Source organism: Motacilla alba, chromosome 6, assembly GCF_015832195.1.
Source record: "Motacilla alba alba isolate MOTALB_02 chromosome 6, Motacilla_alba_V1.0_pri, whole genome shotgun sequence".
NCBI lineage: Eukaryota > Metazoa > Chordata > Aves > Passeriformes > Motacillidae > Motacilla > Motacilla alba.
The window spans coordinates 28,324,753-28,343,413 of record NC_052021.1 but is presented as its reverse complement, the minus strand read 5'-3'; the positions used below and the strand labels follow the sequence as shown (position 1 = coordinate 28,343,413).

Below are 18,661 nucleotides of genomic sequence, written 5' to 3'. Positions count from 1 at the left end.
GCTAAGTTTTTGCCAGTGTAAGCAATTAGAAATATTATAGATATGACTTATATTTCACATCTATTGTAAATATTATATAACTGGATATGAAATATGTTTCTCCTCTCATTGGTTTATCTTTATTTTGATGGCAATTCTTTAAAATGCCCTCTGAGGGTTACAAATTGTTGTATTTCGCCTGGTCCCAGACAAGTTGTCCTACACATGGACAACTGATGCCAGAGCTGATCCAGGTCCTGTCCCTGTGCTGAGCTGGCACCAAACACGGCTGTTGGGAAGCTCAGAACTGCTGCCAGGTCAGTAGAAGATATTGGTTTGAGGGTCTTTCTTTTAAGCATGTCCAGGCTATCTGGTTTTCTTCAGTAACCACTTTTTTCTTAATTTTCATCCCTGGTTTTCCTTCTGAAAAAAACCATTATCAGAAATGCCATGAGTTTGCAAAGCAGAGAGTGAAGACTGTGTGCATTCCTACTAACAGCAAAATTCCCATAGAATTCAGTGTCTCCAGGTTTTCCCTCTGAGCACTCCACCCCATTTACTATGCAGGTGGGATTTCCTCCTGCAGCTGGACCTGGGTGGGCAGAAGCAGCTCCGATTTCATCCATGCTGTCCATAACCCTCCCTGCCTGCTGAGCTGCACAAAATGCTGACTACTGAATCCTCAAGGTGAAGGACAAGACAAAAAACATTTTCAGGGATTTGAAAGGATGGAATTAACAAGGCAGAAGAATGTAAGTCTAAAAGCCAGGATAAACAATACAAAGATTTTTTTTTTCCCTTTCAGGAAGCTGAAAGGAAAATTGCCTGGAAATGTGCAGTGTTGATGGACAGCCTGCTAACAGTAAAAACAGGAGTCTCTGAAATGCTAGGAAATAAAAACTCATGACCCAAATTAAGAAATATGAACTTGACAGGTGCTTCCTGTGGATGTGGAGATGAGGGAAGTAGAAGAGGGTTTCTCAAGTAAAGGCTAATGACGATGCAGAGAGCAGGTGATTTGGTTCTTCTCTCCAAGGCAGCTCAGCATGGGGGGATCCTGCCCTGCTAATCAAGCCGTGCCCGCGCTGCGTGCGATGGGTGCTGCGTCTGCACAGGGGCTCTTGTGTCAGTGAGTGGCGCTCGGGAAAGCTGAAAATTGCTTTCCTCAGGCTGCAGCAACTTCCCTCATTTACAGGAGATGCTCAAGGGGATCAGTCCATGTCCCTGCTTGCCAGCAGAACAAACCCAAGTCATGCTGGAATTGTTCATCAGCTGGGAGTCTGAGGATGTAACTGTGTGTTTGCCTCACCTCCTCACCGACACAGGCCGGTTCCCTCGGGAAACATTCCATGGTTTTTGTCCAGTCTGGCTTCAAAAGTGTGAGGTTACAGGCTCCTTCCACTTCTGACCTAGTGACATTCAAGGTCAGGAAGTTTTCACTGACAAGGAGTTTCAGTTTGCCTCAACAGTGTTACTTCATTCATAATTGCATTCTCATCAATTAAGGTTTCATAATTCTTTCAGTCTTGCTGCTTAAGTCTTCCAAACCTTTTTATTGGGAACTAATGTTCCTCTAACCTTAAGACTATAATTTAACGATGCTAAACTTAGTTACCTCTGTTGCTCTCCTCTCCAAAATAAGATCTTTTGCTATTTTCTGCAGAACTTCCTGTTTCCTGTCTCTTGTTATATGTATTACACAGCACAAAGACTTACATTTTAACCTTCTTCATCTCTCCAAACTGGAGTTCAGATACTACACATCTTCAAATATATAAAATAAATACCACATTTCTGCCATGCTCAGGGCAAACTACTGAAGCAGGTTTATCTTCACTGTCTAGGGCTCCCTGTGGAGGATACCCTCCCTCTTTTTGGAAGAGAAGCATTCCCTTTAGAAAATGAGTTCCAACTTTTTGAAAATTAAGGTGATTAAGAGAATATGTTCCTCCAGCCTAGCACAGAAATAGGCTTTTCCCTTTCATGTGTTTCCTTATTTTTCAGCCTGTAAAATGTTTCACTAGAGGAAGGGGACACCACACAAACCCCTATTGAGTTATGATGCTGTAGAGCAAAAAGGCAAAGCTAGCAAGATGTATCTACTTTTTTTGTCAAAGTTCCAAGACACTGGCAAAGTTATGAGTTCCACAGCAGTGTTGTGGCAGATTTCATACCAGCAGCAGCATTAATTGTAATAACGAGCAGGAATTCAATGAAGCATAGTTGAGAATGGATGTGCCATCCTAGTAAGGGCAATCAAGTGAGACACCAGTGAGACACCATGTTCCAAGATTTTATCCTCACAGACCCGACTCCAAAGGCACACATCTAACTCCAAAGGCAACCAGTCAAAACATGTAAAATTTAAAATTTCACACTGTCTTTTTGGCATTTCCAAGAAGCTTATGACACCTGAAAATTTTAATCCACCATATGCTTCACTTGATTCCTGAACTGCTCTTCAGTTCTTTCTCTCAGCATTCAAAGGGAGCCTCAGCTGATAAAAGATGCACCAGGAACACACAGTTCAGGCTGAAAGGGCTCATACAACCTGGGACAGATTCACTTCACTGAGCATTAATCCACTTTAATCCAATTGGATCACATACCAAACCAGCAAAATCCTTGAGGCTTTGACAGCACCAGTTCTGCTGATATTTAAAGGTTAACAAAATCAGTAGATCTGTGCCTCTTGTATCTACACAGAGAACTCTGGCTGATAATCTGCACAATAAGTTAATGAATATGAAATAGAGACCACACACTGATAGCACTCTTTTTTTTCTTTCCCCCCCAACAGGATGTAGAGTCCCAAAATCTTGTATCAGAATGCAAGCGGCATAAGATAACCATGCTTCAATAACTCAGTCATTTCAAGAATATCAAAGTAAGAGAAAAATGTAAGATGCAAAACATTCTATTTGATACAACTTCCTCACTGCTTGAGGAAGCAAAGTCTCCCTAAATCTCTGAATGCTTCATGCAGGCACAGCAGATAAATGATCTGGGGTGGGAGATGACAATCTCTGAGACCAAGAGGATGGGAGAAAGATGCAGAGAGCTATAATGAAAGCTGTCAAGTGCATCATCTTGCTGTAGCACTGTTCTTATTAAAGATGTAAGAGCACTTGCAGATGTTAAATACCGAGAAGGAATAGCTTAACATCCAAGTGCAGCTCTCAGAGGGGATCCTACAGAGCAACAAGATATTTTAAAGGCTGATGAAAACTAGAAGGAAACCAAAAGTAGAAAAAACACACAACAAACACAATTTAAAAGTATATAAAAACATATATAAACCCCTGTGTATAAAAGCCTGGAAGGCCCTGAAGGAAGAAACTATGCTCACTCACCCCCATGACATTTGTCTCCACCAAACCAGTGCTGTGACTGACACACTCTGCACTCAAATGCAATAGAGAACCAAGGCCTTGACCAGCTGCAGCCTTTCTGGAAGGATATCAGGGCTCCCAGGAAAGAGCTGATGTTAATATGTGCCCGGGATGGCTCCAGCCTGCCCGTTTCCCTAAGTTTCCCATTCTCCTGGGCAAGAGCATGCTGATTCAGTCCAAGCCCTGCACAGCACAGCACAGGAAACACACTTATCCCAGAAGATGCTGTAGTGACAGACTCAAAATAAATGAGGACTTCAGGATCAAAGGCATGATGTAAAATATTCTGTCTCAAGGTCACCCATACAAAATTATGGATTCTGTAATAATAGAAGCAGTGGCTTCACTGAAATTAATTTATTTTGAGAATATCCCTTTTAATCCTCCATGCATTTTTTAGCACAAAAAGTTGAGTTTTATCACAACCTCCTTCATAAAACTTAATATTCTGTGTCTGGTAATGTGGCTGTTTCAACAATTCCTCACTGGAAATTCCCACATCTGTGAAACCTTGGCAACACTGTTAGTAAGTGACCTACACAAAGTTTATTAGAAAATTTTTACTGAATATCCTCTGTTTAATGTAAACAAGGCAGGAGGCAAAACAAGGAGTATATATTTTATATAATTACACTATTTTACAGGGCACAGAAAGCATTGAGGACATGGTTTGAAAACCCTGTATGATATGCAATATCAGATATGGATTTTCCATGTAGCCCCAGGTCTATTCCAGGACCCTTTAATCTCACCAAGTCCTTCAGGTTAGTATTTCTTCTAGCAAGACAAAGAGCACTAATAAAATGTCACCTGTGAGACTGCACAGCAGGTTATGGTAGAAATTACCATGCATTTACAAAGCCATTCCATGATTACTTGTGCCCTGTAAAACAAAGTGTGGCAATATTTACACTAATCATAGTGTAAGCAAGCTCGGGATTCTGGTCCTTTTATATATATATGTATATATATACATAGGTGATGTACAACCAGACTCAAGCTGTGCCTCAAGTCACAGCTTTTATATTGCACAGACAAATATAGAGTAAGAACATTACACAGACAGAATCTGAATACCAGGAATATTACAGTCATAGGAGAACCTAAGGACAAACTTGTTCTACCAGAGCTAGCACATGGCTTATTACAAAAATTTCTAAATCAGTCTAAATCAAATACATACTATAAATGAAAAAAAATAAAACAAACAATGCTTCTATTTACACACATGTGCATCAGGATTAGAATGTGGTCTGAATCTGCTTTTTGAAATAAAAAGTTATTCTAGAATCCCATCTCAAGTATTTCTATCTAATACCAGTGGCACAACTCTCTAAGCTGATGAGCACTTGTTTTTCCCACTGACATCTGGAGGATCTGCACAAGCCATGAACTCTTCAGGCCAAGTATTTTCTCTGGTGTCCCTCTCTGGGTAATAAATAACCACATACAAACACATGCACACAGAAACAAAATGGGCTCCTCAATGACATGCATAGATCAAAAGGTGAAAACATGGACCTGAACTAACTTCTAATCATTAAAAAAAAAGTGCACGAAAAATATCTCCACAAAAATAATTAAATGAGTTCCATCTCTTAAGAAAGATTAAAGCACTTTTACAAAAATAAAGGTCATTGTCATCAGGTATGGTAATAAGGGTTTGTAGGCAGCACTCACAAAAGCAGTTTACGCTAAAGCAACTTTAAGGATGGCTTCACTTGTGTGAGGATGGATCCATGTCTTATAAATTTATCAACTAAGTAACATTTGGTTTGCAAGAGAACGTCACCAATGTCACTGGAGACTGAACAAACATAGCCTGAATTTCAGAGTGATCACAGTTCCATCCACTTATTTTCCTCATGGACAAGCTTAAGGAGCTGTGTTTGCAGCTCTGCAGTGTTTTGCATTAGAATGCCACAGAGGCTGCAGCCTTTCAGGGTAATGAGTTCAGCTACCAGTGAAAACAGCACAACAAAGGAAGTGATGTTAATGCTTTCATTTGAGATCAGGCAACTCTTGAATAGCTTTATCAATTCTTATATTACTCGGAATGCTCATGCAAGTTTTGTTTAACATTTCACTCACTTTATAGTAGTATTACCACTTCCAGTTTCCACTGAAATTGGGACATTAGAAGTATTCTGGATAATATGCTAAAAAAAACCAGATGATTTGAGGAAAAAGTAATTAAGCTCAAGCAAAACCAACAAAGACCCAAATTCAGTAAAGCATCAGCATTTCTGCTCAACTGCTTAACTTTATACATGTAAAAGATTGTGATTTAAGGAAAAAATACTTGAAATTAAGCTTATGTTTGACTGTTTTGCTGAATTGGGACCTTATAAATGACAAATGTATGCATTAAACATCACTCTGCATAGACATCAACATGTTCTAAACTATGTGTCAGGTATTAAGTAAACTCTGAATGTGGACTGTCTGCAATGCAGATCACTAAAAATTATTTGCTATATTCAAGGTATGTTTCTCAAGAAGAAAAATGAAGTGTATTTTATTCAAATCTTGTCCTACTATGCTACTTGGACCTGAAAACACTTTGGAGCTAAATAAAGAAAAAAAACCAACAGTTGAAGAAGTAAAACATGCTTTTGTTTGCCAGAGAAATGCAACAGTTTTTACAAAAGTGTCCCAGTACAGGGGATACAGATTTTACCTGCCAAAATGTTTCCCCAGTTCCAGAACTGCTTTCTCCAGCTGAACCTGTGCTGGAAGCTCTTACAGCAGGATGCTCTTCACTGGTGACAAGAATAAATTTAGCCCATTAACTGTGACACTGCTCTAATTAACCTGCTAACTTAGAAGGTCTCTTAACATCCAGCTTCCATAAATATTAAAAAACAAGACCTCAAAGGCATAGATAAAGAGCAGAATCTGATTCTAGGTACAGCCATGTAAATGCAGAGGAATTCTAGTGACTGAATAAATTAGTCTATGTTTGCATATGAGCAATGACATCTGAAATGGGCATTAGCTGTGCAAACATGGGGCAGGAAAGGAGGAAAGACAATGTAAACAGAAGGAGCTGAGCTCTACCTGGCCTTGTTCAAAGGAGGGGAAAGGGGTCCTACCCACAAGTGTGGGGAGCAGGACAGGTCACTATGTGTGACTGCAAGGTCCAGCACAGCCACCTGGCAGTGAGGACCCTCTGGAGGGCAGAAGCAAAGCACCCTGAAGTGTCCTCTGCTTGCAATGCCAGTATCTGTCCTGGCTGATGGCATTCACAAGGAAAAGGAGTCACTGAGAGGCATTCCTGCATCCCAGCACTGTGAAAAGCAGGTGCAAATTTTGGTCCTAAATAAGTTATCAATGCTTTAACTGAGTTGGCATCACTGTGATGGTTAGATAAGCAATAAAAATGTCTCTCAAAATAACAGAATGTTTATGCTGCTGATTTTCAAGGCACAAAAGAGTCTTAAACCAATTCAGACTAATACCAATTTAAAAGAAATTAAAAATACTGTTTCAGCAACAACTACTGATGACCTACAATTAACCTATAATGTAAAGGTGACATGAGTCAAACAACTAAAGTTCCTATGTAAAAATCTAAAGTAAATCTAGTTACATGGATGACCTGGATATCAATCACTTGGAATGACAGAGACAAGCATGCTACAAACACATACACTTCAGATATATTTGTTATGGACGTGATGCCAAATGAGGATTAATTTCTTTAGTATTGATCTTAGACTGATCGATTTCTTGGAGTAAACCAATGAGGAATCAAGCTCAGAGTTGTACTTAAGATCTACCAAGAGCAAAATGATCCCTCATTAACATATCCTCTTGTATATGGATTGGTGGATTTTTTTAACTTCTTCATTTTTAATAACATACATCGAAACTATAGGTGTGGTTTTCTTTCATATATCCAACTGAAAAGAAAAAGAATTAACGCATTAAAATGTTATAAAATTAATTTGCTTTTTTAAAAGTAATATGGTCACAAAGAGCAAATTGGTGCATGTGAGCCCCAGGACATACAAGAGCCCAAACCTTCTAAACATTGTCATCAGAATAACCAAGGTCTGATGGCTGTGGTTCTTCAAGCAGCTTTTGCAGCTCTTCACAGTGTCTAGAAAGGCTGCCTGTTGGTTTCTCCCCAAATGCCTTTGCTCATATTCCAAGTCCATTTGCAATCTCAAGATCTGGTGAAGTCTTCCCAACATCCCCTTTTGTGCCACTTGGCCCGCAGGCACCCCCTTGTCTCTGGGTGTTGTCAGCGGCCCTCCGGGGGTGGCTCGGCCCGGCTGCTCAGGGCGTGGCTGAGGTGTGGTACTTGACAAAGGCGATCGCCGCCAGCTCCTTGCAGAACTCCTCCAGCACAATCACGCCCTCTAGTAACGTCATGTGGTCAATGCTGGGACAGGAAGAGGATTGCAGGGAATCAGGACTGGCACACACAAACCCAGCCACGCGCCTCAGAGAACGAGCAATGCGTTTACTCACATGGGCCCTTCTGGCTCCAAGCCCAGCAGGCGTTTTCTGACCAGCAGAAGTTTGGGAGTGAAATCTGGGATGCGCTGGATTCTAACCATGAGGTCCCCGACGACCTGTAAAGCCCAGGCCATCAACACACAAAGTTAACACCTCTGCAGAGTGCCTGGCAGCACCCTCGGTGCCCACTTCAGCATCCTCAGGCTCACAGAACAACCTGCAGAGAGGCTGCTCTGCCCAAAAAGAGGGTGAGTGCAGAAAGTAAAGAAATACAAAAGCCTTACTTGCACTTGTCACAACTAGCATTGATTGTTTTAATTACATCAATGATTAATTTGTCTTTTAAAATGTTGACATAGACAATCAACCAGTGAATTCCTGGGCCTAGGAAAGCACAAGGAGAGAGAGTGAAGGCTGTATTTGGAACAGGAGGGCTGCTGGGGAAGGCATAGGGAGAAAGGGAGCCAAGCCCTCTGTTACTATTGGGCAAGCATCATTAACAGGCTCCTGACCAGCCTAGTAACAGCTGGTGCGTGGGGTGAGCGAGGGATTCTGACTGAGGACACTGCAGTGTGACAGGCACCCAGCCAGCACTTCTAGGATGCAAGTCTGGCAGGAAGAGATGGAATTGGAGAAGAAGGGGACTTTTGATAAATCCAGGACTTCACTGTCAAGAACACCCTTAATCAGAAAAAAAAGAGTATGAGCAGAGATACCCATGTGGGCCCAGTCTTGATTCAAAATCAGCTTTCAATGATAAACATTTACCGAATTAAAATACCCAGCAACTACTACCCCTAATGACAAAGTTACTAAATATATTATTGCTGTACAGCCATGTGCAATTATTGCTGTGTTTACTCACCCTGACAATCACAGAGAAGAGAGACTTGCAGCCAGAGGCGAGGTTGACGTAAGGATCCAAAAGGTATTCGTGTATGTGAGGGTGGGGAAACAGGGACAGTTTGGACAACACTGACGTAACTTGTAAATTTACATCATAGGGCTGCAAAAAGAGGGAAACACAGTGCTTAGTTATTTTCATGCTGGCTTCCTTCCATCCACCTCATGTTTATTTAACTACTAGAACTTTTTACACAGGGTTATGAATAAATAAAGATAAAAAGTTAGATTAGAAGACAGACCCAACTTCTGCTTTTCACAAGAGCAGTGCTGTGAATATGACAGTTGGGCATTAGATGTTATTATCTGTTATATCTGTTATCTGTTATTATCTGTATCACTGCTACAACCTTTTGAAGATTTGCACACTTGTTTATTGCAGGGCAAGTCCTCTTCCCGTATAATATTTCTTCAACTAAAGAAATAGCATGGAATCAGCCTAGATTAAACATCTGCTTGCTTCTCCTGGGAAATTGTAAAATATATGAGCTCAGGAAATTGCCAGAGACAAATCCATGTTTGCAGCTAATATGTTATTTCTCTTCTACTTTATTTTTTTTCTGGGAAAAAAACACTGCAGAAGGCTTGGCCATCTTGTGGCAGCAACCTATGGGAGATGGGATTTGTCCTGGGCTGGGAAAGCAGCAGGAAATTCTGAGCTTCTTGTCTACCTCCCTTCCCCAAATCAACCAAATGGGAGAGGCAACACTGTCAGATGCTGGAAAAAGCTTATCAGTTATAAGGAATAAAATAGTACCTAATTTTCCAGGAAAAAAAAAGTGCCTAGTTTAAAGGATTTGACCATTCTAGTAAGAAACTTATTTCCATAAAAGCAAGCATTTTCACCATGGCTTCTTTATGTTTCAAAACATTTTTTATTGTCTTTGATTTTGGCATCCCAGTGAAAACAAGCTGACATTTTAATTCAGCCCAGAATTTACAAACTAGTAAAACCTCCTTCCATTTCTTCAGTGGCAGAACAGACTAAGTTTACAAGAGAGGGACAGACATTCCTTTGGTAACACCTCTGTGTCAATCAGCCTTTCTGATCTAGGTGGATTACAGGGCCCTTCCTCATTTAATCTCTGACTGCACATTGGCAGTAACACCCTCACTGGCATCATTACACCTAGAAGAGGAGGATTCAATGACCTCAAATTCTCATCTTTATGCTCTCAAGTTAGCATCCCACTGAAGAACAAGAGAACAGATTCTTCCCCTTTTCAGATCTGAGAGATTTGGATGAATTCAGCCTCAGATTAAGACAGATACATTTAGCCATGTCTACATGTCTAAGCTCTCATTAGCTGACTCACCAGAGATCTGACACTTCATACACCTGCCCACACACAAACATCTCCTGCCATCTCAGATGCTCCCAAGTATCTGCTGGTCCCTCGATGGTTCCACAGAGAGTGGATCCTGCAAGATCTGTGTTGCAACCACAAACTTCTGGGAATATCCTGGACACCACAAAAATGGCAACAGATACCTGAGCTCAGGCACCTGAGTGGAGCTTTCAGTCCACAGAATCGAGGAAGCTGAGTGATTCACTCTGCTCTGAAAGAGACACCTACTTGCCTTTCAGCCTAAGAGCCCCAGGGACTACTGGGGCTGCTCTGACAAAATTCCCACTGACTACATGTGCCCACATAAGTAATATTTAGGTATCTTATTCTTGAATTTGTTACCGCACACTATTGCATTGCAAAGTTGCCTCATAAATCTTTTGAAATGAAAGCACTTATTTCTTCCAGTCAGTGGCAGTTATTTCTGCACTTGGCAGTCCAGCAATAGATTCATCCCAATCTCCTAACAAATGAAGCTTTCAGCCCCTGGACCACAGATGTTACAGGTAAAAGAGATCACTACATTTTGAGTTATTATTGCAGTTATTCTGCAGAGAGAGACAAAAATTCCTTCCATAAATCTATTCACTGCCTACCTAGCTGAACTGTAGGAGAAGGTCTTTAGAGCTGTTTGAATCAGCCGATTCATTAGGAAGCTTTGAAGGTATGAGCATTATCTGGTGTTCACAAGAGAAGAAGGAAACAAAGGAGTAACACGTGCTGCATTGTTCTGACAGATTGCTGTTGTGATTCCAACTAATTGAGAGCATTAAAGAAAGCTGCTTCTTCACACAGAGCTTTTATTTCTGTCCATATGTCAGCAGACTCAGTTAAATGGCCCCATATCAGATAAATTCTAAAAAAATTCCCTGTAGCTAAAAAGATTAAACCCAGCAAATTTTGAAGTTCAGGAAATTTTAAAAAAATCTTAGGGTACAGTCAGTTCTACAGAAATTTGTAATAGCAGGAGGAAGAAGGTAGTGTCTAGCACATGAAGTCTTTGAAACAAGTTACTTCACTTGTGTGCCTGAGCTATCTTCTGTCAGAAATGAGGTTAGTGAGAGCTACCACCTCTGCAAAGCTTTCTGGCATCACAGATTCATATCAGAGTGTTCCCATGAACACTCACAGAGCTGACCTAGAGGCTACTCCTGGCTTCCTACACATGTTCCCTGTGCATTTTTATGCACAAATGGCTCTTGTCAGGCTTACGACCAGGAAATGGCACATTACACAATAATATGACACTATAATATAGAGTGATGGGAATTCGCAGGACCTGATGGTGATCAGCTCTTTAAAAGTGATAAGTATCAGAAATGGAATTGTTGTTTTTTCTTACCTGATCAAGAATCCTCCCCATTCTTTCAAACAGAACTTTCAAGAAGTGTCCTTCAAAAAATGACGCTTCTAAATTGCACTTTTCCAAAGATCTGGGAGATCCAGGCCACTCCCACCGTAAGCAAATGACACAATAATCCCGGAACTACAAAAAAGTAGTGAGGAAAACACACTTCAACCTCCACGGAAACTGTTTCATTTCCTCTGATAGTCCATACACCTTAAAACCATAATTGGTAGCTTAAATTATAAATCTAAGCTCAAAAAGATCAATCATTCTAAAGTAAACACTATCAGTAAAACCACTTCAGCAGGCACCTCATTCTCCTGGAGATATTCCTGCTACTAGGGTAGCTTGAGAAGCAGTGAGTGGAGAACAGAGCTCTCAAAAAGCAGCTGGGGCCAAAACACAAAGCAGCACCAACAATACACAACCTAATCAGGGTTCCTTTGAAGCTGGAATTGCATTCTTAACCATCTTCTTGAGAGTAGATTTCCACACTTCTACTGCATTATGTGTAGCTAATCTTGCTATCCAAACCCTTCTGCTCCCTAATTCCCAGGACAGGAAAAGCACGTGTACATGCAGAACATACAAACTAAAAGTATTTCAGGGCTTCCTCTTCCCTCTCTTTGTTTCCTAACACCCCTGGCAGTCTTTTTCTACCTTGCCCTGTATTTGCTTTGTGCTGCCTGATGCCTCACTTACAAGGAATTACACCTTGAAAGGAGCACAAGCTGAAGCAGAGAAAATAAAGAAGACAGGAAGAAATGGAAGCAAAACAGTCAGAAAACAGACTCAAAAAATTCTGCACTGATTGTAGCTTACCTACTACTGCAGGCTTCCAGGAATAGCAATAAGGAAGCACAACAGCTATTTGGATGTAATAACAGCAACAGGCACGGCTACTCTTAGGGGGTAAATATTTTAACAGTAGCCATATCATCATCAGGAAGTGACAGAAACCAATTCTGCTCTCTAATAACTCCCAGTACACTCTTTTTCCCAAGACATGAATGAAAGACGAAGATGATAAGTGGTTTCTGGCATCCAAGAATACAACATAGGGGAATTTTACATCAACCTTTGTTTCCTTATTCTCTACTTTCTATTCCCTTTCTTTTCAGGAGAGACTACAGATGAAGCAATATAAATACAGAAATCCAATGTCCCATCTTTAGCAGCTGATAACATAATTCCAAGGTTATGGAATTTTTGAACTACCTACTAAATATAGCTCTCAGTTACTCAGCTCCTTTGCATGATTTTTTCTATTCTAGAAGATTCACAGGGTTTCAATAAGAAAGCTGCAAACAAACAGTGACTGTCCTCTGACCAAGGAAACTGTGTTTGTAAAAGCAAAACTTGCACTTATTTCTAAACAGTAAATCATAAAGCTTTCCCTGCCTACCCCACCTCCCAACTTCAAATATGAATGCCTTAGGCTGTGCATTCCCTGAGATGAGCTTTTATTTGCAAAGTCCCAGATTGCATAACTCCTATGCAGCATTTTAATTTCTCTTTAGCTCTTTCAAACAGCTTGGCAGGCAATTCTCCAAGAGAATGCAGATAAATGCAGAAGCAAATTAAGAATCTATCTGCAGTTCAGGTTTTCTCTCACTGTATTTGTTATATGAATATTAATGCATTTAATGTCATCCATTATTCCCACTAGTGCAATACAAGGTGAATTAATCATCAAAAGATCTCCAAAGGTAAGTTTTCATTAAAAATGAAAATTGAATTTTCCCATCTTCCATTACCAAAAGATGCATTTAATACGACTATTTACAGAACCATTTGTATATTCTCACCAGCATTTCAAACTCTCAAGGACTAAGGAAGAGTCACTGACTTACTTGTCTGTGGGCATCTCTGAGGTAAGTATCATAACCTGTACCCTCCACATGGTATGACGACTTTGCTTCATCAGGTACAAGACAGAGAAAACTGAAGAGAAAAAACGTACGTTAATGACTGTATTCCACAGAGCACCAGATCAATACTTTCTCATCATCTGTAGCAGTGTACACACAATGCTGAACTGTCTGGCCAATTAAGCCACACACTCTACCATAACTTTATGTGAAGAACAGAGAACACAAAATCTATTTAAGCCTACCTATTCCAACTACTATAGGTAATAACAAGGTATATACTTGAGAACTTTTGTATCTGGCACTAGAGGTAAAGTCATCAGTAGAAGCATTTTCTGAGAATCAGCAGAAAGATTAAAGGGAATATTCATAAATAGGTCAAGTATTTGCTAAAGGTCAGACTCCATCTTACTAGAGCTAAAACAAAATATACTTGGGAATAAATGAGCCAAAAGAGAAGAAGAATTACAGATAAAATTCTTCTTAAACTACTTCATAGGTAGTTTTATTTACCAGTTTGTTGTGGCAAAAAAATTAACATCCAAGACACACCAGGAGTATTTGCATATAAATGTCCCAGTTACAACTATAATTGCCTTTGCTAGGTGTGTAGTCAAATACTCTGTCCTTATTACTTCACCAATATCTGGTGTAAAATGCATCAGGAAATTCTGAATAATATTTGTAACTTAAAAAAAAAAAAAAAAAGTTAAACCCATTGAAATTTCTGGACAGCAAAATAAAACCCAGGGTTTGGACCCTGATTCCAAATTTCAGCCTTCATTATACCACAAGAACTGCTGGACACTCCTATAGAATTTATATGCAGAAATATGTAGTAGCTGACTTTTCATGTGGAGTTCATCTTATCTCAAAAAATACAAATTTGCAGGACACTGCAAATCAGAAAACATTTCTATCCCCTGATGCAGGTTACATGAGGTGAATTTAGGAGAGTGCTCTTTGTGTCTTTGCTCCAAACCATGTCCACCATAAACTATAAATAGCAACACTGGGGGAAAGAGGGCAAGAAGTGATGATGTCGCTGTGTCCTGGCTGTCCCTGGGCTGTGTGCTTCCTTTGGCTAACACCTTTGATTATTTCTGGGCAGGCAGATAGGTCAGCACTGACACACCAGTGCTGCTGTGCTACCAAGTATTGACAGAGCAAACAGCCCTCGTCCTAATATTAGTTCCTAAGAGAATTACCATCACTAAGTTGCTTAGAGTAGAGCTTGTCCTCTTTGTGATATCCAATTTGCAGTGAGTCTGACAGGCACTGAGGTATGTCACAGGTGACACAGGTGCCCCCTGACTTTCAGGGAACAGAAGGTTATCTCTAGCATGGCAATTATTTCCTTTTATGTATGTTTTTATGGAACTTCGAAGTTCTAAGGAAGTTTGAGGGTGTTTTTTTCCCCTGAAAGGTTTATGGCAAGACTCCCCAGACTTGTCCAGGAAAGACAAGTCCTGTAACAGCATTTTAACTACAGCAAATATTTCTGCAAAAAGCAACTTTTATAATTGTGAATTCTGAGTATTCAATCATTAGCTACAAAATTCTTCTACTTTTCTCATTTATGTTGAATTAATGCAAGCTCTAATCTTTCAGAAGTAGCTTTCTGATAAAATGCCACAATTTCCTTCTGTGGAGTAATTTTCCCAGCTGGCACAAAATAACATCCATTACAGAGTACACATTTAATTTGCACAGTGTGTGCAGACACCCACACATTCAGACATTTCCTCAAGTCTTTGTTTCAACTCACCTATTTACAATTTTATGAACTTCAGTCTTCCCATCATTTTTTGGATGTTCTGGACTGACAGGTGGAGAAGCACTGAGCCACTCCTGAGCTGACAATGCGTTATCTGGAGACAGATCAGTAAACAATGGATCTTCCTCCAGATCTCTGTGAAATTACATTAGACAAAAACATAATCATCCACAGAATGTTATGAAAGGCAGGAAAATCTCTGGGTCATAAGGCAGGCTCTTTTTCTTCTCTGAACAATGAGGATGTGTTCCAGAACATAACAATATCCACAATGTATTACATAATTAATATTCAGAAATAGCAATCTTTGCAAATACCCAACAATGTAAACAACAGACAAGACATTTTTGACTCGAACAAAATTACTGCATCAAGTCACTTAGAACTTCTCAGCCATATTTGTCACGTGAGAGTTCTACTCCAGGACATATTTAAATTATTCTAGATGACTAAAATAGCTTGTGTGGCCAGTCCTTACCTCTCCTTCACTAAAACATTGAGTTATAAGAGTTACTTAGCATACACATATTATGTAGTGCCTCAATATTTTATTTATTTATGTAGTGCCTCAGAAATGTTCTTCCATCAAAAGTGACTAGAACATAAATGTAAGCAAAACACTGAAGTTATTGACTGCAAGAATATTCTCACTGATTGCAATAAAATATGCATAGATTTAAGCTTGGTAGATGCATAAATAAATTGAGACACGAAAACCTCGGAGTGTCTATTGTTCTGCAAAGAGGCTTGTGGTAATTTTAGATTTTCTGTTCCTGTTCTAAGAGTTTCCATAAGTTGCTGATGTAGGAATTTCTGCATCACTTTACGGATATGGATTAATACATAGAGCACTCAAGTGCTCTCCAGGCTCACTTTTCTTTCAATTACTGGGAAAAAAACGTGTTTTGTTCTAAAAATAAGGATCCAAGTTACTTGTTGTGAAAACTTCTCTTAAAAATGAAACTTACACTGCTCCAGCAATCTGTCCATTCTCTACCACATCTTTATCTTCTTGACAGGGAGGCTTGTATTCCATGTAGTTTCTTTCTTCCAAATTTCTCAGAACCAAATTATAAAGGATGTGCTCATTGGGTTTTTGCAAAAGGTGCTCAAACATTCGTAAAGTCATTATGCTTATCTACAACAGAAAGAGTAAAAACTCAATAAAATGATGCACTGCTGCCCTGTGCCTTTTGCCTTTTATCTGCTTTGTCCATTCTAGAACATTGCAATTACTTACTGACATTATGGAAGGAAACAAAATCATAAGAAAAAATAGGAAATTATGGTGCTACATGTGGTATAAACATGGATGAAGAGTTCACATACATTTGAAAATCACTATGGGAATGCTTTTTTTTTTTCCCCGTTAAAATACCTGTTCTGAAATCTGCCAAAATAACAATAAAAAGAGCATACAGAGAACTCAGAATCTGGCTTTCTGTTCTAGTTAGATCCATGCTGGAAGATGATTATCATCGTGCAAATGAGACCCACAACAGGACCTAAAGTTAGTAATAAACACCCAGGAAAAAAGAAAGTAATACTGGGATATTGTGACTAGATCTATAGGCTAAGATTTTTACATGGAGTTCTTATGTAGGTTTTTAAAGGAACACTGACTTTAAGCAATACAATGACAATTTTTCAAGACTGCTTGAGAGTGCTTAGCTTTGCAAAGATAACTGATTTACAGAGATAACTCATTCTGACAGGGTGAGCAGGTAGGCATACTGAAAAAATGGGTATGAGAAAACACAGATTTGTATTTCAGGCAAGCTTGGGTTTTATTTGAAAAAGTAGAGGGCTGAGGTTGTTTCATGGAAAAAATGAAGCAAGCAGCTTCTGAGGAGGGATTTTACTGAAGTAAATTGTTTAAATGATGCTTAGTATATGTAAAGAGCTTAAAATTATCACATCATCTTTTAATTGGCATTGCATTTATCCTCCAACCACACTTAGTACATATAAACTCCAAGTTTTTATCTGTATCTTATATGATAATAAGACAGAATTGACACAAGATGGAAAATAACAGCAACAAATTAAAATGCAATTACAAAAACTCAGTTCACTCGATCTTACAGACAAGCAAGTCTAACTGGATATGCATAGTGGGCACGCAAATTCACCAAAAAATCCTTAGCAAAAAAAAAAAAAAAAGGAAATATTGCTAGGTGGAGAAAACAGCTTGACTTCATTTTCTAAAGGGAATTTGTAGGGCCAAGAGCCAGAATTTTCTTTCTTGGGAAAAAATGTTACTGGACACAAGTATGAGAAGTCCTCACAACGGTATCTTTACAGACTCTCCAGACTCCAGAACTGGCCAGCAGACATTCCTGTGCCAGATCAGCCCTCACCTCATCAGAAATGTGATCACAGTGCTCGATCAGCCTGTGCCGCAGTGGATGCCTGTTGATGTCTGTCAGCGTTTCCGGCTCTCTGTGCTCTCCAAGGATAAAATACACCAGCTCCTGCAGCAGCACATCCGAAGTCACCTGACGAACAATGCGGTGCAACAGTGCAGTTGACGTGAGGATTCCAATCTCTGAACTGAATGAAACATTTTCATATCAGATATGGAGTGGATTTCTGCTCCCCCAAAAATCAGCTTGATTCAGATTCTGTTCTGCTGTGTTTTGTAGGATGCTACTCACGTTTGCATCAGCTGAGGTTCCATAACATCAATGAAGAATCGTTCCCGCACAGCTTTTGCCATAGCAACAGCAGTCGTCTGAAACAAAAGTACAAAATGGTGTGTCTCAAACTCAGAAGCTAGGAAACAACTGGAACTATTTATTTTCTGAATATATTTGTATAATCTGAACACATTTCAAACCTTTTGTGCTTCTTTGATGAGTTGATCACAGTAGTCAAACCAAGAAAGAAATGAAATCAATGCTCTTTTCCCTGGAAAAGCAGATGCATCTTCTTTGTGGCTGTAGGAATCCAAACTAGAGCACACAGAGAAAAAATATTTATTTAGTCTACAAGTAGTTGAAGAATCTTGGACTCCATTCTTATTGAACCTAACAGAATAATTAATGACCAACTTGTAATGAAGGGAACATTAGAAAAGCTTTTCTGCCGGTCTCTATGGATCTGGCAGTGCCATCACAACACAGGTATTCAGTACATGCTAAAGGAAACACAGAATGTATAGCACAGGAACTCTGGTTAAGTGTTTCTGGAGTCAGAGGGGAAAACTGATCACCAAGTCTGTTCTCCCAGAATACACAGACTACAGAAAATGAATCAGTAACTCCTGTAGTCACAGAACCATAAAATGAAGGCAATTGTTCTTCTCTGCTCTGTAAGTGACCTAAGGCAAGTCGACCAAAACCACACAGTGTATACCTGAACTAGAGTGTGTGTTTCAGAAAGAAACATCTATCTCAATTTAAGGGCTGTAAGGAATAACAAATACACAACTTTCTTTGGTAAAAAACTACACTGTTTATTTATCCCACAATTTAAAGTTGTGGGTTTTCCCCTTCTAATTTCAAACTCCAATCACCAGAAATTTTGCTAGGCATTTTGCAAATACCTACTTTTGTCTCAGTACTAACAGATCA

General features: G+C 39.5%; 1 protein-coding gene across 2 annotated transcripts in view; it reads right to left on the bottom strand.

Moving 5' to 3' along the window:
* Positions 1 to 230: 230 nt before the first annotated feature.
* FAM160B1 (family with sequence similarity 160 member B1) overlaps positions 231 to 18,661 on the bottom strand; it is a 37,969-nt gene continuing 19,538 nt past the window's right edge. Inside the window, exons 9-18 of one of the 2 annotated variants that reach the window (XM_038140616.1) lie at positions 17,926 to 18,040; positions 17,744 to 17,820; positions 17,447 to 17,639; positions 16,055 to 16,224; positions 15,078 to 15,221; positions 13,292 to 13,382; positions 11,433 to 11,576; positions 8,704 to 8,844; positions 7,851 to 7,954; positions 231 to 7,761 (exon numbers count right to left, since the gene is read on the bottom strand). In XM_038140616.1, coding sequence (XP_037996544.1) covers positions 7,656 to 7,761; positions 7,851 to 7,954; positions 8,704 to 8,844; positions 11,433 to 11,576; positions 13,292 to 13,382; positions 15,078 to 15,221; positions 16,055 to 16,224; positions 17,447 to 17,639; positions 17,744 to 17,820; positions 17,926 to 18,040 — 1,285 coding nt within the window. In that variant the 3' untranslated portion in view covers positions 231 to 7,655. The remainder of the gene's footprint in view (positions 7,762 to 7,850; positions 7,955 to 8,703; positions 8,845 to 11,432; positions 11,577 to 13,291; positions 13,383 to 15,077; positions 15,222 to 16,054; positions 16,225 to 17,446; positions 17,640 to 17,743; positions 17,821 to 17,925; positions 18,041 to 18,661) is intronic. The other variant, XM_038140617.1, reaches the window with a different exon arrangement.